Source organism: Protopterus annectens, chromosome 9.part0, assembly GCF_019279795.1.
Source record: "Protopterus annectens isolate FY-2018-M chromosome 9.part0, PAN1.0, whole genome shotgun sequence".
NCBI classification, from domain to species: domain Eukaryota; kingdom Metazoa; phylum Chordata; order Ceratodontiformes; family Protopteridae; genus Protopterus; species Protopterus annectens.
In genome coordinates, this window is record NC_056743.1 from 205265717 (window position 1) to 205279831 (window position 14115).

The 14115-nt window shown below is 44.9% G+C and overlaps 1 protein-coding gene across 1 annotated transcript in view; it reads left to right on the forward strand.

Moving 5' to 3' along the window:
* FNBP4 (formin binding protein 4) overlaps positions 1 to 14115 on the forward strand; it is a gene marked incomplete in the record, with an annotated part of 825158 nt that overhangs the window by 688507 nt on the left and 122536 nt on the right. The window contains 1 exon segment of the mRNA XM_044082091.1: positions 9626 to 9975. Within this exon segment, the coding sequence (XP_043938026.1) occupies positions 9626 to 9975 (350 nt within the window).

Genomic DNA, 14115 nt, shown 5'->3' on the forward strand with positions numbered 1-14115 from the left:
GAAACTAAAGTGTCCAGATTCAAGAAGTGTGACTCATGCTGTCAGAAGATGTCTCTGACAGATGGTCACACTTATTGTGTCTATTGTCTGGGCACGGTGCACCTACAGGACTGTTGTTCGGTCTGTCATGCTTTCAGCCCAAGAGTCCTGCAGGAGCGCAAAAATAAGTTAATCCTTAGGGGTTTGCTCAAGCCCCAGGATTCACCGGCCAAGGCTCAGCCTGTTAAATCCTCCAAGCCACCTAAGTCTTCGGCTCCCAGTTCTGAGCTGTCACTGGGTGAAACTCCACCATCCACCTCAGCATCGGCCGGAGCCGATGTGCCTCCCTCCCAGTCGGCTCCAGCAGGTACTTTGGAGCCGTCTGGGAGTCTAAAGAGATCTAGGTCTCCCTCCTTGGAGTCGATACGGTTCTCTAGACTTTCAGATCAGGACTTGGAGTGAGTGGCCAGTAGGCTGCTGAAATCGCAGGCCCTAGCGAAAATGTTGTCCAGCCCCCCTCATCAGGTGTCGGCTCCGTCCACTTCTGCAGAGTCATCCTCTGACTCCTCTCTTGAGCTCGGAGTGGAGTTCGTTGGGGTTCGAATCATGGAACTGTCGGCTCCGATACCTTCTCCTTCGGTTCCGTCTTCGGCTCCGATCCCTTCCATGGCACCGTCCTTGGAGGGATCTGGGTGCTGGGACACCCTCGTCGGCTCCGAGAGGGTGAGTGGCATCGGACCCTTGTCCGACCCCGCTTTCCCCCTCGGAGCTTCGGCGCAGGTGAGCTGGGCTCCTACATCTGCCTTGGAGCTGTCCCCCTCAGTGCGGAGAGGAATTCTGGTTTCTTCGGAACCGGAGTCTTATCTGCGCCCAGGCAGGGCACCTTCGAGCTCATGAGGAGTGTACTGGCCCCCGAGTCAGTCCCACGGTCAACCCCATCGGCTCCTCCCACTATGGTGCCTGCGTCTGCCTCCGCCCCTCCTCCAGACCCCAAGCGTGGGGAACCAGCGCTCCAGGGCACCCCCATAGGTGTTTCTTCCTCTTCCGAGGCCTCCCCTGATCACTCAGAGGAGCCACCTCATAAGAGGAACTGCAAGAGGTAGCACGTTGACTCCCCTGAGTCTGTCACATCAGATACTGACTTAGAGGATTCGGAAGGATCCCCGAGATCCCCCTCTGAAGATGTCTCCTTGTCAGACATTTTGGAAATGCTTAGGCAGAGGGGGAACTAGAATACCCTAGCCCTTTCCGAGCATGAGTCAGTATTCCTAGACTCGTTTGGTTCCCGACCTTCCACCTCCTGGGTGTCTCCACCTTTCGACTCACTTATGTCTGTGGTGGCTCGGAAGGCGTGGTCAGCTCCAGACACAGTGGAACCAACCCCCAGGAGACCTGCTAAATTTATAACTGCACCTCAGGACAAACAGTTTTTGACTAAGGGCATACCTGTTGATACCATGGTGGTAGCAGCAGCCACAAAGAAGGAGTTGGCAGAAACTTCCTCATCTGTCCATCCCCCTAACAAGGAGTCTAGGACTATGGACAGATATGGGAAGCGAATGTTTGCTTCAGCAACCTTCTCCATGAGGTGTCTGAATTATTTGTGCTATTTCACCCGACTTCAGAGGGATCTCCTTAAAGAGCTTGGAGATACCCTCCAAGATCCATCAGCTGAGGGGACTCGAGCTAAGTTGGCCTTCCAGCTGGCGACTCTGAATTCAGTTGTTACTCCTTCATGAGGCTCATTTCTTATGCAGCCGATGGTGCGAGTAGAGCCGCAGGCACAGGCATTGCCCTTAGGAGGCACGCATGGATGCGGCTATGTCATTTTGCGGAGCCCTTCAGAGTGTCTTTCACCAATACCCCCTTTGATGGTTCCGCTCTCTTCGGATCACAGGTGAAGGACACCCTAACCAGGTGTGAACAAGAAGGCAAGACTCTCTCTGCTGTGGGAGTCCGTTTTTCCACTCCTAGACCATACCCCAAGGGTCAGAAGAGTGGAAAGATGTGGTTCCGGAAATCCCAGGGAGCCTTGCCCTGACACACATGGTGAGTTCCCCTCAAGGGGCAGAGGAGGGAACAATAACAGACGCCACCCTCGTAGCAGAGGGGGTCCACAGAACCAGGGCAGCAGAGAATCCTTCTCTGAGAAGCCCTTTCAGCATCCCTGAAGGGTTTCCCGGCTGCCCACCTCTGGAGGCTCTCACTGTATCCCAAAGCCTGGCAAGACCTAACTCAAGACAAGTGGGTACAGTCGATCATATCCGGAGGTTACAGAATTTCCTTTGCTCAACCCCCGTTACCGTCAAACAAGTCCCTTCCAGATGTTCCACCCAATCTAAGGGAACAAGCAGCCATAGAGAATTCAAAGCTGCTACACAAAAGAGTCATCCAGGAAGTCCCGGCAGACCAGCTCGGATCTGGAACTTACTCAAGGTTCTTTTTGGTACCAAAAAAGACAGGGGACTGGAGACCCATCCTGGATCTCAGCAGATTAAACAGATCTGTACAAAGAACAAAGTTTCGGATGCTCATGCTACGGTCCATTCTACCCTTCCTGGTTCAGGACAATTGGATGTGCTCTATAGATCTTCAGGATGCGTACTACCACATCAAAATGCACAGGCGCTCCAGAAGATTCCTTCACTTCCGGCTGGGAGCCAGTCATTATCAGTTCAGAGCTCTGCCCTTTGGTCTCACCACAGCCCCCAGGGTGTTCAAATGCATGGCAGTGGTTACGGCTCACCTGAGACGTCCAGGATTCCAGGTGTTTCCATATCTAGATGACTGGCTCCTCACTGCTTCCACCAGGTATCACCTCCTGCAACCCAGGGACTACACTATCAAAACTTGTTCCAGGCTAGGTATCACAATAAATTTCGAAAAATCTGCATTGTTTCCCTGTCAGCACATCACTTATATTGGCACAAATCTAAATACAAGGAACATGTTTGCGAGCCTTCCACCAGACAGGATATCACTTATTTGCCAGCAAGTACAGATTTTATTAACATGCAAAACAATTCAAGTCAGGTTCATCCTCCGAACACTGGGTTCCATGGCATCAGCTGTTCTTGTCCCCCTGGCCTGCTTTCACATGAGAATCCTCCAGTGGCTTCTATTCACACAGTGGTCCTTCCAACAGCTTCCCATGTCTCACAAGATTATGATCACAGAAGCATGCAAGAAGCACCTTGCTTGGTGGATGGTCTCCTCATCAGTGTCCCAGGGCAGACCATTTGTGTTATCCCCTCCAGTCGCCACAGTGACAACGGACACCTCCCTGATGGGGGGGGGGGCATTATCAGTTCAGGACAGTCCAAGGCACCTGGCAGCCTCACGAGTACTATTTGCATATAAATGTCTTGGAGATGAGAGCCGTGCTTTTAGCGTTGCAAGCCCTTCAGGACTCTCTCCCTCCTGGGACCATTGCACTTCTAACGGACAATATGTCGGTGGTGTGGTACATCAACAAGCAGGGCGGAACCAAGTCCTATCCTCTGTCGAGAAGCACTCCAACTCTGGCAATGGGCGATCTCTTCCCAATGTTTTCTGATCGCAGCGCACATCCCTGGGCCTGGCAGTCCCTACGTCATTGCAGACAGGCTCAGCAGAGCAATTCTCATGCCTCACCGAGTGGTCTCTGAATCAGGTAATTGTGGAACAAATCTTTCACAAATAATTGCGGAACAAATCTTTCGCAAATGGGGGCAGCCTTGCTGCGACCTGTTCGCCACACCATTCAACAGCAAGTGCAGCAATTTCTTCTCCCTTCTTCCACTTCCCGGCCACTCCCCCAGAGACGCTCTAGTCCATGATTGGCCTCAGACTTCTCTATGCTTTTCCTCCGTTTCCCCTAATACCCAAACTCATACAGAGAGCAACTGCGTTGGGTTGCAGAATGATCCTCATTGCCCCTTACTGGCTTCGACAGATATGGTTCCCATTCCTGCATCATTACCTTCTCGAGCAGCCTTGGATTCTGGATCCTATTCCAGATCTACTGATTCATCAATCAGGCAGACTGCATCGATCCCTTCAAACACTCCAGCTCACAGCTTGGTTGCTCCACTTCTAACCTTAGCCAGGCTTCCTAATAGTTCCTCCTCTGTGCGGGGAATTATCTCATCGCACAAATCCACAACTAGGAAAACCTATGCTAGCAAGTGGAAACGTTTTTCTTGTTGGGCAGATGCTAAGAACATAGATCCCTTTTCAGCCCCTGTCCACAAGATTTTGGAATTTTTAGCGGAACTCTTTCATTCTGGTTCCGCTTCTGCTACAGTCAGAGTTCAATTAGCTGCCATTTCGAATTTTCACATTGAGTTCTCTTCTACCAACATGATGTCTCATAAGCTGTGTAAAGCCTTCCTCAAAGGAACCACTCTGCTTAGGCCCCCAATCAGGGATCCACCACCTCCGTGGGATCTAAATTTGGTGCTAGCTTCACTAATCTTGCCATTTTTTGAACCTGCAGCATCTTGCTCCATTCAGTTTTTATCCTGGAAGACTCTTTTTCTGGTAGCCATTACGTCTGCCAGACGTGTTTTGGAGCTTCAGGCTCTATGTATTCGTCCTCTATACTTAGTTTTTCATAACGATAGGGTCGCTCTAAGGACCATTCCTTCCTTCCCAAGGTTTGTTACAAAGTAATTTAAATCAGTCCATATACCTTCCTGTGTTCTTTCCTAATCACACCAATAAGGCAGAATATAAATTGCACCAGTTAGATGTCCACAGACAACTGCGTTTTTATTTGCATAGGACCAAGGACATCAGGAAGTCGGACCAACTCTTCCTTTCCTATGCTGAGGGCAGACAGGGCCTTCAGTCTCAAAGGTAACATTATCTAGGTGGTTGTCTCACATTATTTCTTTCATTTACCAGCTGAGAAACAAAGCACTATCTATCAAACCAAAAGGCCACTCTACCAGGGCATTGGCCACCTCAATGGCCTTCCAATTTAGGTTGCCCATGGAATCTATCTGTGCAGCTGCTACGTGGGCTAACCCACATACCTTCATTTCTCATAAACTAGACATGGTTTCCAGAAATAGAGCTGATTTTGGTTCCACTGTTCTGAAGAGTCTGTTCCAATGAGCCACTCAGGATAGTAGGTGCTAGGGACGCTGTCCCAACCAGCAAGAATGAAGGCGAGCTAGACAACTTAGCCATAACGTTCCATGTTAGTTGTCTTCTTCTCTCCTTCTTTCTTGCGTCCCACCCTCCATCCCCCTATCCTAGTGGATTGAGAGGAGCTCCCCTTTTCAGATTTCATTGGCTGAACCTTCTCTGGTTGTCCTTTTCTGCTTAGATAGCTTCACAGTTAGGCCCAAGGGGCTTCTAGGGCAGAATTCTTCCTTAGTTATGTCTGGAATAGCTTTTTCAAACGAGACCTGGGTAACTAGTGCTAGGCATCATGGGATATGGGGTAGCCTCGAGCCAGTAAACAGCTCTCGAGCTATTGAAGATGGCTGAGTCGGAGCCGAGGATCGGCTCCGAACCCAACCAGCAAGAAAGAAGGCGAGAAGAAGACAACTAACATGGAACGTTATGGTAGGTACATAACTTCTTTATCCAGGAGATATCTACGCATCTGGCTGGGAGCCAATCATTACCAAAGTTTGCTAAGTGTATGTCATTTGTTGCAACACAGTTGAAACTGCAGATATTCCAGGTAGTTCCATGTTTGGACCACTGGCTCCTAACCATTTCAACCAGGCATCGCCTACTCTAGGCTTGAGACTACTTACTCCAGTTGTGCTCTCATCTGGGAATTTCTGTCAATTACAACAAATCTAAACTCGAACCAACTCAGAATTTGGAATTCATTGGCACTCTTTTCAATAGTCACTCAAATAGCCTTTCTTCCTCTGTCTGGATTCACAGTTCAATCGTGGGTCAAAAAGATCATTTAAAACCATTTGCTTTCAGCTCTTCTGATACTCCAGGCAGGTAAGATCTGTGTCAGTGGCAGTCACTCTTGTACCACTGGCAAGGTACCATATGAGAATCCTTCAATGACACTTGCAGCCCTGTGGTCTGTTATCCATCAGGCCTTATCCAGTCAAATGAAAATAATAAGCTAGCAGATATCTTAAATGCTGGTTCTCTTAAAATCATTTACAAGAAGGCTATTCCTTTGTTTTTCATCAGCCCAAGGCCACAGTGACCATAGACGCCTCTCAGATTGGGTTGGGGGCCACTTCTTGGGAAGGACAGTCCAAGGCATATTATCCCCCCAAGAGGCCAACACATATGTCAGTATCCTGGAGATGAGATTTTTCCTCTTAGTTGCAGGCCTTCCAAGAAGCTCTTCCAATTGGGATTGTTGCATTTCACACACACAGACAAAGTGTCAGTAGTCTGTTGTATCAACAATAAACGAGGGGGAACCAGTTCTTACCCCCTTTGTCGAGAAGCTGAGAGAGTATGACAATGGGTGTCATTTTCTGATAGCAATCACACACATTCTGGGAAGTCCAATGTGATTGTAGACAAGCTGAGCAGGTCTATTCTAATGCCTCAGGAGTGGTCTCTCAACGTGAGAGTGGCGGAGAGGATTTTCCTTTGATGGAGCCAACCACGTTGCAGTTTCTTTGCATCTCCTCGCAACAGCAAATGTAACAGGTTATTTGCTCTGATCCCTCCAGTATGGGAGCCCTTGAGGGATGCTGTACTTCACTCTTGGCCCTCCCGTCTCCTTTGTTTACCCCCCCATAACCCCTGATACTCAAATTTATACAGAAGGCATCTTGATTGAAGATCACAGTTATCCTCATTGCCCCTTACTGGCCTCATCAGATCTGGTTTCCCTTCCATTGATCTTACCTTCTACAACCACCATGAATTCTGAATCCAACTCAAGACCTACTGTCTCGCCCAATAGACTTGACTCATCTAGACATTTCAGGCCTCAAGTTGACCGCATGGTTTCTCCAGTTCTGTTAATGTGCTAGACAGCCCAGGGTCTCCTCCCCTGTATGTCACGTTGTGTTGTCATCCCACAAAGCTTCCACGAAAAATTTACAGTAGTAAATGGAAAATAAATACAGATATTTTTTTTTTTTGGCTCATAAGAATTTGGATCCTTTTTCAGCTCCGATTTCCAAGGTTCTTGATTTTTTAGCTACGATTTTCAGTGAAGGGGCTAGCGCCTCTACTGTCAAGAGTACAACTAGCAGCCATTTCTAAATATCACATAGGAGTAAATAACTCCACCGTAGCTTCCTCCAAGCTTTGCAAAACTTTTTTGAGGAATATATTTACTTAGATCTCTGAAGGACCCTACTCCTCCTCGTTATTTAAATATTGTTTTTCAGGCCTTAACTCAACCTCCTTTTGAACCATCAGCTAAATCTGATGTAAGTTTTTTGACCTGGACGACTATTCCTAGTTGCCATCACTTCTGCCAAAAGTATCTGAACTTCAAGCTCTTTCTTCTAAACTTCATTATCGAATTTTTCACAAGGACAAAGCATCTCTAAGAATGAACCCTTTCTTTCTTCCTAAGGTGGTTTTCAAATTTAGTTATTAATCAGGTTATTAACCTGACAGTTTTCTTTCCCAATTTTTCAAACAAAGGAGGAGAATGTTGTTTGCTGGATGTTCGCAGACAGTAACACTACCTTCAAAGACCCAAAGATATAAGGAAGTCTGATCAATTATTTCCTTTTCTAATTCAAAATTAGGTAAACCAGTTTCTAAAGTGGCTGTAACCAAATGATTGACAGATTGTATTACACTTGGCCCCACAAAAAGTGGGTTTGCCTTTATCAAAACCACCAAAAGTTCATTCCACTAAGTCTGTGGCAATGTCTTTAGCCTTTTTGTTTAGAACTTCATTGGATGATAGTTGTGCAGCTGCAACTTGGGCTAATTGGATCTGGTCTCTAGGGGAAGAGCAATGTTTGGTTCAGCTGTGCTCGCAAGCATCTTTAGAGTCCACCCAGGGTTTAGGTAGCTGGGGACACTTGTTCCTACAGTTGGATGAATGAAAATGACAATGTCATATAGTATTGTACTCACAGAAACTTTCCATCAGTGTTGTCCATTTTCATTCTTCCTCAACTTCCCTTCCACTAGCCCTCTTCCTTTCTTTACTGCTGGAAGAGTGAAAGATATTGGAGGAGCCACTGTTCCTTTGAGTCTCAGATTCTGTTTCATATTTCTTAACTATTATAAGGATCTTTGGGTAGCAGACTAGATCTGAGGTATGTAAGGTGACTAGGGCATTATGGGTAAAGGGAGGAGCTTGACAGTTTGTGTTCTATGTTCTGCAAGAAGCAACCGCGTTGGATCTGTGGGTCGGATCCAAACTCAGCAGTTGAAGAATGAAACTAGACAATGCAGATGGAATGTTATGGTGAGTACATGACTTTTATTTTTTTATACCCATGTTCCACAATCTAAGTGCTTTGGCCTGACAGTGGATCTCGGTTTTTCCTTTCCATGTTGCACAGAAGAAATAACAGTCAGTACCTAGCTTTGATCACCTTGTACTACGCCAGTGACATGCCAGAAACATGCTTATTCCACAGTTAGAATATGCTCTCCATGTTGTCTTTATTTCAGCCTATATTACTCACCTGATTCCCATATTTAACAGTATGTACCAATTTATGTACCTGTCACTTAGAAGAAAACATTACTTTACTCACTGTAGAAGTCCTACTTCTCTTGGCCTTTGCATTGAAGCTTCTGCACAAAAACTGCTTTGACTCTCTTAGAAACAAATTTAAAAAATTACACTCCCTACTTTCTGCACAATCAAGGCACTGGGACTCTTTGCCTTTGACTCCCATTCCCCAGATTATTTGGTGCACAAAGCTGTTGCAGAGTCACACCAACAAAGGAGCCATATTCACTTTGTACTGAGAATGAAAAAAGTTAAGTCAGAATCTCTTGAAGCAACTAAATATTAGTGTTGCTGTAGCTGCTTCACTGACTGTGGGTAATTGGTCATTTGGCTTAATCTGAGACCCATCAAAAAAGTAGTTGCCTGTTTTATACAAAGTTAGTGCATAATTTTTAATATGCAAGTGAATTTACATTTGTAAGAATTTAATTATGTTGCAGTTATAAAAATTGTTACAAAGATAATCAGCTCTTACCGTAAAGTCGCTGTTCTGTACTATTTTGTCAGAGTGCTACATTCTGTTTTGCTGTCTATGGTCACTTGATGATGTACTGATATTTCAAGTTGGTAATTTCTGTTAAGACAGCTTTTATAAATAACTGTAACTGCCACTGTGCCAGGATGATAGCTCAAAAGGGTCTTTGAACCAGTTGTTCCACCCACTTAATAAACAAACAAGTAAATAAAATGCTAGTGCAGTAATGCTCAGATTCAGGAATAAGAATCATAAATCTCAGTGTGATTTTTATTTTAATAGTTTATAACTTAGGGTCATTAGTGGCTGAAGAAAATAAAGGAGGGGAGGGAGTTTACTATACTGCGTCTTGGAGAAGAGAATACATGTAATATGCATACTTTACCGAAGCTGTTGTCCCCCTTCAGGGTTTACCAGAATAAACATTTTAGTGCAGTAGCTTTTAAAATTATGTTGCAGTTTGCCCAAGTTGTTTACTTTTTTACATTGTTATGTTTAATCGGGGGTATTAAAGTAGCCTTTCTTGATTGCAGGTCATCAGCCTGCTATGTCGGTGGCAGCAGCAGCAGCAGCCTATTGGGCTTTATCTGTTCCTTTAGCTCCCACAACTGTTGCAGAGACTACTGCTGTTCAAGCAAATCCTCAGGCATCCAAACCTTCAGCAAAGCAAGCAGCCAAGTCATCGAAGGCAGCAGCCAAACAAAGCAAAGCAGCTGATCCAGCAACAGATTCATCAGCTGATACACCACCAGATGCACCAGCGGCTCCACCAGCATCATCAAAAGGCCCCTCAGAGCTACCTCCAGCTTCACGACCTGCTGCCGATCCACAACTCACCAAGGCACATCATAGTGATAAAAACAAAAAAATAAAGAAAGAGAAGGTATGTTGTATTTTGTGATGTGATGATGTGGAAGGGGAAGGAGTAGAAAAATTTAATGAAATGTTTTACATTTGCTAATGGCATTTGAAGCGTAATAGTAAATTGAAAGTAGATAAATGAATTTATTGTTAAGATTTTAAATAATTTCAAAAAGCAATAAATTTAAAACATGACAGTTGCATGATTTCAAAGATTTGTTAATTTGCAATTTTTTTTATATTCACTGTGCAGTCTGTTTGAAGGTTTTTGTCATATCATTATGTAGTTATTTAGACAGAATGGATAGAATTTATCTTCTGAGATTGTTTTAAAAATTGTACATTTAAAATAACATCCTGATCTTTGTTAAATAAGACTTCTGAAATGGATACAATCTGTGGAGAGCAGTTAGTACTCATTACTGATGGACAGCATATCTGTTGCTTGTACCAGGATTAAAGAAACATGTTTGACCCCACATTTTTCATTTCATTCCCACTTCTTGGGTTGTCCAGGTTTCTCCTTTGATTTGTTGCTGGAAAAAAAGACTAAAATATTAATATGGCATGGCACCAAAGCACTAACATATACTATATATTAAGTGTTTTCATTTTTAGCACTTAAAAAAATCTAACTATCTGGGACTTTGCCTGCTTTTCTTTGGATCTTCATGTAAATGTTCCAGCTGTTAAAGAAACTTTGTGATTTTAATAATGCCAATTACTTTTGATAGTTTAAGTGCAAGCCTTTCTTACCACCTTCTCCCTTTCCAAAAAAAGTGGAATATGTGTATGGTCAACTGGGATTTCTATATTAGACATTCATATTATCATCATTATTAAGGATATTTTGCATGAGGTAGGTAGTTGTAAGGAACGGGATAAGTGATTTAGGTCTAAGATCCCAGAAACTGGCTCCTCCATGATATGCCATGCTTTGCTGTGGCCACTGTCTGACTTTGTTAGCTGCATTGTTTTCTAGCAAGATGTCCTTAAATGCATCTCCATCTCTTGCTTGTCCTGCATAAGCTATAACCAAGAAGCTCCTTTCCTTATCCCATCTGTTAGGATTGCATTAGTGGCCAGGCTGTATTAAATGCTGTTATTTCAGAGGATGGCACTCATGGTGTTTGAAAGCGAGTAACTCTCATCTCTTGCTTTAAGTATTTGGATCTGGCTAATTACAAAATGTTAGTCTTACTAACAGTTAGAGATTTGGTGTTTGGCTGCCCTGATGTGGAATCTTAATCTTTGCATTCAGATTAAGCATGCAACTATAATGTTAACTTTCCCTTTGATTCTTTTGATTTATTAATGGACTGTCTGAGAGTGAGAGAGAGAAAAAAGTATGTGGACTACATTTTTGGAATTCATGTGCATGTTGCTGAGGGAGGAGAAATTTGGATCATGACTACTGGTTGTTGTAGATGTTCATCGTGTTACCCTGCTGCAGTCATCACACTTGGGGTTATCCTGCTGTCAGGCGGTCCCGCAGTCGGCCTGAATTCCAAAGTCTTGGTCCGGCGTCGGTTGCTGTCGCTTCTTCCCTGACGTCAGTGCGCCAGGGGTATATAAGAGGCATCCGACTCCATTTTCTCCAGTCTTTCTTGCCGCGCGGTGCCCGAAGCAGAAGCAGTTCGCAAGTGCCGGTCGGCCGACACCTGAGATTTTCGATTCGAATTTCAGTCCAAAGTCTTCAATAAAGCTAAGTACCCCATTGGGGAACCTTTTCTTGCCTCAGTCCGATGTCAGAAAAAGTTAACAATTGCATTTTTTGTGGGAAGCAAATACCACATAAGGACTTCCATTCCTATTGTATTCCCTGCCTAGGCCCAGACCACGACGTCATAGGTTGTCGGTTTTGCGCTAGGTTTAATAGACGAACTATCAAACACCGTTTTGATTTCGCATGACACTATTTTGGTAGGAAATTTGATTATATCATGCTGTCGGAGCATCCGACAACCGGCATGCATAAAAAACGCAAGGATAAGGACAGGCAGCCTAGGAACAAGCCAGACTCCGAGGCCTCTGCTGGGCCTGTCGCCGGTTCTCCGGTTTTCACTGAGGTGCCTACACAGCCCCTGACGACCGCAGAACTGGAACCCCAGACAGCTGCGGATTCTCAAGCGGAGTCTACTAGGCCAGCACAGCCATCTTCATTAGGCCCATCTGACACCAGAGCAGAAGTAGTCCCCGGTGCAGTGGAAGCACCCTCGGTTGCAGAAGGTGTCTTCAGACCGACTACGCTCACCATTAAATCTTATGCTAAGCTTAAAACTTCTTTAAAACCAAAGAAGACTGTACATCAGTCTACAGTTCAAGGCCCCATGCCTAAGAAACAGATGCTTAAGATGGCTGAAGATTTGATTACCCTAATCAGGGGTTCCCATCCCACTCCTGATAAAAGACCAAGACAAGAGGAGGATTATGCTTCCTCTGACCAGGTTTCAATTTCCTCAGATTCTTCTAAGGAACAGGATTACACTTTGCCACCTTTTGAAGACTCTTATGCTGAAGACTCTATTCCCTCAGCATCTCCCCCTGAAGACTACTCCTTTGGGGAAACTTTACATACCATGAGGGAACATTTCCACTGGGAAGGCCAGGACTACTCTGATTCTAAGAAAAGGCTCCGAGAGTTCCTTTTCCTACCCCAGCACAGACCTCTTGCTATCCCTCCAGTTTTAGAACTTGTGGATGATGTTTACTTGGAGTCTAGTCTACATCCAGTCTCTCTACCTCCTGCTCCAGCCAAACCAGACAGATACTACAGAGTACCTGACTCACACAAATTCCTTTATAAAAGCCCTGTGGCTGACCCAGAAACAATTTCACAGGGTCCTAAGGGAGCTAAAGCTTCTATGGCTAAAAATCCTGTGCCCTCTGAAAGGGTTTCCAGAGCCTTAGATAAATGGGGAAAGAAAATATGCACCTCAGCAACTCTGGCTATGAGAGCATTAAATTGTCAGTTTCACATGCTGAAATATCAGCAATTTCTAATGTCTCAATTAAAACAAAAAATGAGCACACATTCTGAACAGTCTGAATTCAAGGAAATGCAGGATCTGTTGCATGCAGCTGAACAGGTGGGCAAACATACTTTACAATGTGGATTTGATTCATTGGAAGCTTCCTGTAGAGCAGCTGTTACTGGCTCTGTCATACGTAGACATGCTTGGTTAAAAGAACAAACCCTTCCTGATCATGTTAAAGCAAAATTATTGGATGCACCTTTACAGCAGGATGTATTATTTGGTGTCAAAGCAGAAGAGGTTTTAAAGACAATGGAGGATAAGGCAAAGTCTATACAGACAGTCAAAGATTTTTTGCAGGTACAACCCCCTCGTTTCAGCAGAAATTGGCCAACAAAAAACTGGTCCTTTCCAGCTTCTGACAGATCACAGATAGGCAAATACAGACGCCCAAGGGGCAGAGGTCAGTCACAAGGCCCTTACAAACCTCGCCAGTGGGGTTCTGCTACCCAGAAAGGAGAAGACAAGCCCCAAGCTAGCAGAAGACAAACACAATGACTCAATCCTCAAACTACCAAGCAAATCTCTCCTGGCAGCTCCCTTGAGAGGAAAATTAGCATTTTTTGCAGACAACTGGCACATCATCACAAAAGACAAATGGGTCCTAAACATTGTCTCTCAAGGATACAGATTCCACTTTCATACCTTACCAAGGATAAAAGGAATGCCAAACCTGCCACCAAATCAGTGGGCAGAGGCACAAAAACAACTTACAACTCTCATGGACATGAGAGCCATTCAACAGGTACCTACACAGGAGCAAGGACAAGGATTTTACTCAAGACTCTCTCTAGTCCCAAGAAAGGACAAAGCATGGAGACCCATTCTGGATCTTTCAAGTCTGAACACCTATCTGCAAGTACCAAAATTCAAGATGCTAACACTACAGCAGCTTCTTCCCATGCTGGGCAAGAATGCTTGGCTAGTAACGTTGGACCTCAAGGAGGCATACCTGCATGTCCCTATCAGACAAAATTGCAGAAGATACCTCCACTTCATTGCAGGTTCAACGCATTATCAATTCTCTGCACTGCCCTTTGGCTTATCTACTGCGCCCAGGGTCTTCACAAAATGCCTGGCACCAGTAATTGCATACTGCAGACAGAGGAATTCAAATATGCCCATAC